Below are 9,131 nucleotides of genomic sequence, written 5' to 3' on the forward strand. Positions count from 1 at the left end.
TTTTTAATTAAAATATATTAAAATAATATTTTTCAAATTTTTTTATTTATAACTTTAATATATAAAAAATAACCTAATTTTTTAAAATATATCAACTTAATATTTTTTAAAATAAAAATTAATTTAAAACACAATTTAAAAACTTATAACACAAAAACAATCACATAATACACGCTCTTCCTCCGTTAAGAAATCGAGGGGGACGAGTCGTTTTTGTCTCTTTGTTTGTTTGAATTTCAAATATCAAACGGGCACATTGGAACATGTATCTGCGCACCACAAAGAAAAACCCACTAACCCACCATCAAAACCTACGTCTCCCGCTCCCCCTCCCCCTCCCCCTCTCAAGTCCATGTAAGCTCTCTCCCTCTCTTGCTTTCTTTGGCTATTTTCCAAGCTCGGTTTCTTCGAAAAATTTCTACTTTTTGCAGCTCTAATGCTATCTCAAGCTACATTATTGCAACATTCTTAAAGTTTGCATCTTTCAAGTTGTAAGAGTTTAATTGCTCTGCTTGAGCAAGAAAGTTTTAGTGATGGGTGCATCAGGAAAATGGGTGAAATCCCTTATAGGTTTTAAAATGTCTGATAAAGATCAAGACCATGTAAGCTAAACCACACTCATTAACCAAACAAATCCAACCCATTTGTTCTTTAATGTAGTAATAGTGATGTTAATGATTTATTTTTTTTTCTGTACGAGAAGGTAAATGGCAAGAGCAAGAAATGGAAGCTATGGAGGAGCTCATCTGGTGACTTGGGGTCTTCATGGAAGGATTTTAAAGGGAAACATAGAGCAGCGTCAGAGGCATCAGGTTCTTCACCATTAACTGATCCATTTACTACCGCAATGGCTACTGTGGTTAGAGCTCCTCCTAAGGGTTTTAGGGTTGTCAGGCAAGAGTGGGCTGCTATCAGGATTCAAACTGCTTTCCGTGGATTCTTGGTAAATGGGTTTCCCTTTTTGGTCTTGGATCTCTTTTAACTGTTTGTTTGCTGAGAAAATGGAGGAGGAGGGAGGGAAAGTTGAATGTTTTTTATTTTATGAATTGGGTTTGGCATTTACTGTTTTGTGGAAAATTAGGAACTTTCTCCCTCTTTCAAGGAGGAAGAAAATGGAACCTTTTGAATATACCTTACTGTTTGATTGCTGAGAAAATGGCAGGAAAGAGAGTTTGAATGTTTGATTTGGATTTTTGCTTTTTCTATCCAAGGACAGAATATGAACTTTCTTCAAGCTTTGAAATTGACAAAAATTGAAGACACCACACATCTGAGTTAAATGCACACAAAGTCTGTGTTAATGCGTAACCACTAAACAGTGCGAAAAAAGCTAAACTTTTTTTCTTATGATCATTGACTCTTTCTTTGCAATCTTACTGAATCTTAAGTGAGCAAATGAAACACTAATCGAACAAAGAAAACAGGTACTATAAGAGACGAATTTCCAGATTTAAAGCAAAAACTTTGAACATAATACTTGGCAAGCCAATTGACAATGGTTGTTGAACAAGTGAGTGATTGGTTAGGCAAGAAGGGCTCTGAGGGCTTTGAAAGCGGTGGTGAGACTCCAAGCTATAGTTCGAGGTCGACAAGTGAGAAAGCAGGCTGCTGTGATGCTTAGGTTCATGCAGGCTCTTGTTCGAGTTCAAGCTCGAGTCAGGGCTCATCCTGTGCGAATGTCCATAGAAGGGCAGGCAGTGCAGAATATGCTAAATGAACGACATAGCAAGGCTGATCTCTTGAAACATGCTGAGGTATCATAAAAATCACTAAATAGATACGTGCTAATGATCCATTTTCATAGTCCTTAGCATTAGCTAGCTATTTCAACTCTTCTGCAATGCTCTAAGGAGTTTGATTCGATTTCAGGAAGGGTGGTGCGATGGCAAGGGGACATTGGAAGATGTGAAGTCAAAACTGCAAATGAGGCAAGAAGGAGCCTTCAAGAGAGAAAGAGCAATTGCATACTCCCATGCTCAAAAAGTATTCTGCTATCATATGTTCTAGTGCCTTACTTTTTCACATATGCTAACCATGTTCCCTAACTAATTTATTTTTTCAGCAATGGAGATCAAACCCCAGCTCAAATACTCGAACCAATAGCTCAGTATACTCATTCAAGAATCAGGAGTTTGATAAGAATAGCTGGGGATGGAGTTGGCTTGAACGCTGGATGGCAGCCAAGCCATGGGAGTCTAGATTGATGGAGCAATCCCACACTGATCCCTCGGTGACTCCACCGAAGTCTTGTGTAGATGTGAACATACATTCAAAATCCTCTGAACAAAGTTTAGTGCAAGTCAGAAAGAACAATGTAACTACTAGAATTTCAGCTAGGCCTCCAATTGGGCATTTTACTCGCTCATCTTCCAGTCCAAGTTCTGAATTCCGCTTTGATGAGAGTTCAGCTTCTTCATCAATTTGTACATCTACAACACCAATATCAGGAAACACTGGCTTGGCCTCTGATAAAACAGAGGAGAGTGGTAACAGTAGGCCAAATTACATGAACCTGACCGAGTCAACCAAGGCAAAGCAAAAAACATCCGGTCATTTATCCCATAGGATCCGAAGGCAGTCTATGGATGAGTTTCAGTTTCTCAAAAAGTCGAGCATTCTCAAATGGAGATTCGAAAAACAGTGCTGGTTCTGATCTGTCAGTTAATTTATCTAAGCCACTTTGCTTGCCAACAAGATTTGATAAGAACTCGACGAAATAACTAAGAGGAATGGATCATTTGTATGATTACATGGGTTGATTAAGAAGTTTCAACAACTTGTTGTACTCCGTTGTTGAGATATGTGTATTAATTTAGAAGCATGTCTGCAATCATTTACTGGCAAGCTGTAGCTAAGACAGCTTGGTGAGTTACTAGTGTTTTGAGGGTTATCCATTCTGTAAAATAGTTAATTTTGGTTGTGCATGTGATCTTCACCAGTAGCCTCCAACTCATACCAAATTTTGACAGATAAATGGATTTTTGCAGGACCTGAATTGTTCTAGGACATCTGTGCCAGCACCAAATATCGTGAAATCACATTAGTATTGTGGCGTGTTTTCTCTGTCAAGAAGTGAGATTTAGCTTGGAACCAATCTGTTACTACTAAATCATGGCCACAGATCATTGCATCTCAGAATATGCTTTGGATAAAAATTTAGTTGCTCTGAAAGCAAGTCCTATCCATGTTAGTGCTGGATAAATTCTTTGTACCGATCATCTTTTTAGTAGATTTATCAACATGAATATGTTTTTTTAATATTTATTTGAAAGCAAGCTCTTTCCATGATAATTCTTCGTACAGGAGATATTTCTAGGTGATAGGAGATCTTTCTAGGAGATTTATCGAAACAAAGATGTTACAACCCAGCATAACAATCTTCAAGTTCGTTTTACAATTCTAAGCTTTACGCCATGCCTGAAGTTTAGAACTATGCCAAATTCAAGTTCAAGAGGTTTCTCCATGTGAGGGGAATGTCGAAATAAATATTTCCGGTATAAATGTATCAGTGAGAGCTTGATTTCTTGTATGGAAAATTTCTGGCCAATACAAGCTCTAGGTCCAAGTCCAAAGGGTATGAGAGCATAAGGATGCCTTCGTTTCTCTTCTTCACAATTTGGATCAAACCTCTCCGGCTTGAACTTGTCTGGCTCTGGGAAATTCTTGGGATCTTTTGCTAGAACTCCAGGTGCTAACCAGATCCATGTACCCTGCTCGTCAAAAAAGAAAAAGAAAAAGAAAAAGAAAGAAGTGATGCATCTAAAATAGTAGGTGTACTAGTTATAGGTACATGATCAATTATACCTTTGGGAGAAGATAACCTCCTATCTCTACTTCTTTCGATGTTTCTCTTGCAATTAATGGAGAGACAACGTAAAACCTCATTGCCTCTTTAACTACCTGCAATTAAACCATAAATCAAAAAATGGAACTCCACAGTTCGATAACACACACCATGAAACATGGAGATCAAATTTGCAATCAAATGGACATCATTGTAGGTCAGATAAATTGGAGAAAATAACAACTCGGCATCATTGACCGATAGAAAACTCGAAGTGAACTTGAAGACTTGCCTGATCAAGGTAGGGGAATTCGTTTTGAAGATCTTGAGCTGTTGGCATCTGCTCATGTGGACCAAACCCATCAATTTCAGCAAGCAGTTTCTTCTCGACTTCTGGATGTTGAGCAATTAAATAAACAACTGAAGATAATGTGAATGCTGTTGTAGCTGATCCTGCAAGCAGATGCTCATAAGTAACTGCACTGATATAGTCCGGAGTGAAAGCATTCTTCGACAGAGTCTCTGATTCCCTTGCCCGTAATATGAGTGACAAGAAGTCCTTTGAACCCTTATTTTTCTCTTCCATTTTCTTTCTAACAATCTCCTCAAGCCGGCCACTTATATTCTTATTAGTCCTATCAACTTTCCAGTCCATAGTGCCAGGAATTCGCTTGAGGATCTGCCTAAAGGGCTCCTGCAGTATTGGGACAAGTAGACCAAGAATAATAGAAAAGGAACCTGATAAGTCCATCTTAAGTTGTGTTGTTGAGTAGATATGTTGTTTAATGAACTCTGAGACATCAGTGTTGTCTTTTCCTTGGCTATGGAAACTGTTGACTGAATCACTGGTTGATTGTGGTTTGGAGAGGCCAAAGTCAACACCGAATGCAGCTTGTCCTATTACATCTGTGGCCAATTTGAGGGAGAGGTTGGAGAAAGTGATTTCTTCTTCTTTAAGAGATTGGAAATTCTCAGTTGCAGACTCAATGAATGATTGCATGGTGGGCACTAGGCTGGCCAAGTGTGATGGCTGGTAGACTGACAGTATTGAGTTTCTCATGTTTGACCATATTGCATCCCTGCAAGTTCAAATTTCACCAGAAACTTTTGAAAATCCGCTCATAATCTGCTTTTACCTGTATACCATTTTGGGTGAAGCCTTGGTGAAAGTAAATGAATGAAAAGATATATACAAGAGAAGCACGCTTGTTCCTGTAGTCATGTTACAAATTACCTGGTGAAGAAGAGACCTTTCTGATGAAGAGGTGAAGCTGAGATGGGAGAGGGTATACTTCTATTTGGGATGTCTTTGAACTTCTTTATTCCAATTTCTCTACAAAGCTCTGGGTCAGCTACTATGATCAGTGGCTGTCTCCCCATATGAAACCTGCTCCACACCAGCCTAAAATTTAGTCTGCTTTCAATTCCAAATTTGTCAGTAGCCTAACCGAGTTTCAGCGTTTCACCATTTTAACCAAAGGGCTCTAGCAAAACAATAGCCGTTATGTAGATATTACATTTGACATTTACAATATCAGATGCAAATCCACAAGCTACACTTGTATGATACAAGAGTGCACAATACAAGTTACAAAATGCTAAAATTTTGTTCTGTTTTCCTGACCAAGTGGTCATTGTTTCATCTTCTATTCATATTCAAGCGCAGCTAGACATTAATCTCTCGACTTCCATCAACCTTTCTTTTTTCTCCAATTACGAAGTTAGAAGAGTATAAAATATATCTAACCTGTCACAAAATGTCTTTCCAGAGACCGTAATATCACAACTCATTTTACTAAGAAACCCACAAAAAAAGAGAAGCAAAATTGGACTTTAAATTAATCCTTTAAACAAGCTCAAAGTCGAAATCACAGAGAATGAAGCAAAAGCTAAACGTTCAAGAACTTTCACCAGCTTTAACATGGCAGGAAATTTGAAGATTAAAAGCAGTAAGCTGACCTGAAAATGGGGCCATAAAGCTTTGCAAGGAGTGTGAACACATCAGGGCCATGCTTTGCCATCAAGGGAAGGTGACCCAACAAGGGGATCACAGGCGGGCCTGGTACCTTCCTAACACCCCAGTAGGGCCCATACAAGTAACCCAATAGGCCTAATAGCATAGCCAACACTGTACATAAAGGTGTGAACATGGGTGTGAACAATACCTGTAAATCCGTACTCATCGTCCTTTGGAGAGTATTAAAGCACTCTAAGCTGATGCTCTCGTTTCAGAGATTAGAAGAAAGGGGAGAGCCATGTTTATAGCCCTACCAAAAAGGTGGGGAATGGAGAACAAGTGGTTCTCTCTCTAAGCATCTTTTTGGGCACTATGTCTTTGTCGGTTTTCTGAATCATTATACCGGTGACTCTGTCTTTGATGCCCCTACCCTGTACATTATTTCTCAAGACTTGTTTATATACTTTTTTAGTGTGTGTGAGATAATCGATCCCCTCAACTTTTTCACATGGTCTATTCAAGGGTTGATGATTTAATATTGAGAAGGCAAATAGACACAAAATACATTTCGTATGGTTGGCTGGCTGGCATAGGAAGTAGGATCAAGTGACAAGGATATCTGGATTATTCCTATTTTGCCTTTGTCTTGTGAATAATCACAATTATTATTTTATATCTCTGATAAATTTTTTTTACTACATGGTGACTCTATTTTTCGCTGTGGTGGAAAAAATTGAGACAAGCATGATATTCCACTATATAATATACAATATAATCTGTATGTATTATCATAACTCGACTTGACCCATTTTCCTATTATATTTTTTTTAAAGATAAAAATACAAGAAAATCCCAAAAACTATTTTCAACTAATTCAACTAATTTTCAGATATTTCATAATGAATTTTAAAAAATCAGAAATTTTTTCTAAAAATAATTTAAAAAAAACAAAGAAAAAAGTTTAGGATAGCACCTATCAGCAATAGTGACAACCATTGTCATCAACCCCACAACACCAAAATAGCAGTAACAATAACCATTTATAAAAATAATAGAGAGAAAATTGAGAGAGATAAATAAAAGAATTGAAAGAATACTGAAAGTTTTTCAGACAACAAATCTCCCATTCCAGGCAACGGTGGATCTCATCGCCAATACATGAGAATGAGCTAGTAAGCAGAGGCATGTCCATCCCAACCATTCACGTGTCTCGAGCTTTTTTAGAGCATGAATCCACATGCCAACAACCTTCTCAACACGCTATAGTGTCTTAGACATGCGACATCTTTGTCAAAACAATTCCAATAAACTCCAATCAACCTCAACCACTTTAAAAGGTAACTTTTAAACCCCATATGAATTTTGGACAATTTTCAACATAATTTTGAACATTGTGATAAATTATTTTTGGTTGTTTGAGATGATTTTGAGATTGATTGCATATTATTGTAAATGATTGTGATATTTGAAGTGTTGAGATCCACTTCATTGTGTGGCAACCCCTGGGGTTTAATGCCACTAGAAAATTTATTTATGGTAGAATAATGTTGAAATCAATAACCTATGACGGGTTTGGGAGGATCAAATTGTAACAAGTTTATCTGATGTGTAATGGCTTGGTCTGAATGTGAAATTTGTGTGTTGATATTGTTTTTAATTGTTATTTTATGTGTGTGGGTTGTTTTCAAATTGTTATATTTTAGTGAAATCAAATTATTTATTAAAGCTCTTATGTGTGTTTGTTTATGTCAATGTTTGTTCATTAATTATGAGTTTTTGTTATTAAATGTTGAAAAAAGTTTGATTTGAAAAAAAAAAAAAAGTTGTTTGTATTTGTTTTGAGGATAATGGCTAACAAAAAAAATAAATCATTTATGATTTCATGTGTTAATTGTTTCTACTACCCATTAGGTAACCTAGGATGGTACGTGTCCAATAGTGGCCCCTACCCCTTGGATGTTGGTTATTAGGTAATATAACCATTTAATAACCATTTAATAGATGATCCAATTGAAGATATGATTTTAAGCTTGTTTTTATATGTTAATTGTTTCTATTATTTCAAGATTCTCAGGATGGGATGTGTGAGATGTTGGGCCATGTCATTTGGATGTTGTGTATCGGGTAATAGAACCAATTGATGTATGATCTTTTGTTTTTTAAGATATGAATTTAAACTCATTTTATTAAATGTTTCTATTACTCGTTGGGCAACCCAAGATAGCATGTATCTGACGTTGAACACTATCCTTCAAATGTTTTTTACAGGTAATAACATCAATGAATGTATGAATTTTTTTTTTAAGATATGTTATTTAAGCCTGATTTTATTAATTGTTTCTATTATTAATTAAGCAACTCAGGATTGTATGTGTTTGATGTTAGGCCTTATCCTTTGAATGTTTCTTAGTAGGTAATGGAACCCATTAATACATGATCCTTTTTTAAAGTGCAAATTTAAATTTGTTTTTCTATGTTAATTATTTTTGTTATCCGTTAATCAACCTAGGATGATATGGTTTAATGCCAAGCCTTGTCTTTCGGTGTTGCATAGTAGATAATAGGGTCAATTAATATATTGATCCTTTTAATATGATTTTCATCATTTTACTTTAAAATAAATAATAAAGGTATTTCTTCTTTCTTATGTGAATATAGACTAGTGGGTTTGAGGGTGCCCTTAACAGTGCTTTTTAGAGCTATTATTCCAGTTATATAGTCATTCACCTTTAAAGAGCAGAGTCACTTTTGGTGGCAACGTTATTTGTTGATAAATGTAAATATTTTTAAAACATAACATTTATTTATTGTAAATATTATTTTGTTATTTGAATTTTATTTATTATGCTCGTATTGATGTGTGCGTTGAATTTATTCTAGTGTTCTTGTTTTGAGAATATTTTCTTTGATGTGGCGAGCGAATTTGGCTGGATTGATATAATCCTATATAGGCCCACAAAGTAGGAGTGGTGGTCTTCAAGCCGATTTCTGTCATGTAATCTTGAATATGATAATGCCTATCATTGGTACACTATCCTTTTGAATCCAATATTAGTATTAAAAAAATAAGGATTAGGCTTTGTCACCATGCTCAAATCCTAAATCACTGTCTTAAGTTATATCCTTTATCCAAAATCTTTGAAAGATCAGTTAGGGTTTCTAGTTACTATAAAATTAGGTGACGACTCATGTTTCTACATTTACCCTTTTTCACATTTAGTTTGCCTTGATGTCCCTTGCAACAAAATGATGAATCCCCCGAGATCTTATTAAGGGCTAAGGTTTATTTTCTAATGATAATGTGCTTGATGAGCTTTAATATATGCTTTGAATGTATGTTTACCTAAACTGATTAATGTGTGGTTATTGTTTGGTATCGTTTCATGTTTA

At 36.0% G+C, this 9,131-nt stretch overlaps 2 protein-coding genes across 3 annotated transcripts; one reads left to right on the forward strand and one right to left on the reverse strand.

Moving 5' to 3' along the window:
- Positions 1-259: 259 nt before the first annotated feature.
- LOC133673713 (protein IQ-DOMAIN 6-like) lies at positions 260-3,008 on the forward strand. The gene is made up of 5 exons (XM_062094584.1): positions 260-602; positions 704-943; positions 1,527-1,754; positions 1,870-1,983; positions 2,063-3,008. Exons 1-5 carry the CDS (start codon positions 534-536, stop codon positions 2,651-2,653), a joined length of 1,242 nt encoding a protein of 413 aa, XP_061950568.1. The 5' UTR covers positions 260-533; the 3' UTR covers positions 2,654-3,008.
- Positions 3,009-3,231: 223 nt separating this feature from the next.
- Positions 3,232-6,171, reverse strand: LOC133673712 (cytochrome P450 711A1-like). 2 transcript variants are annotated; one of them, XM_062094583.1, is made up of 5 exons: positions 5,744-6,171; positions 5,019-5,171; positions 4,073-4,863; positions 3,805-3,896; positions 3,232-3,710 (listed from the first exon to the last, which is right to left on the reverse strand). In XM_062094583.1, exons 1-5 carry the CDS (start codon positions 5,965-5,967, stop codon positions 3,381-3,383), a joined length of 1,590 nt encoding a protein of 529 aa, XP_061950567.1. In that variant the 5' UTR covers positions 5,968-6,171; the 3' UTR covers positions 3,232-3,380. The 2 variants fall into 2 exon arrangements, with proteins under 2 accessions (XP_061950567.1, XP_061950566.1); XM_062094582.1 differs by having other exon boundaries at positions 3,805-3,900; positions 4,077-4,863; positions 5,744-6,170.
- Between the last annotated feature and the right edge of the window lie 2,960 nt (positions 6,172-9,131).

Source organism: Populus nigra, chromosome 15 (genome assembly GCF_951802175.1).
Source record: "Populus nigra chromosome 15, ddPopNigr1.1, whole genome shotgun sequence".
Lineage (NCBI taxonomy): Eukaryota > Viridiplantae > Streptophyta > Magnoliopsida > Malpighiales > Salicaceae > Populus > Populus nigra.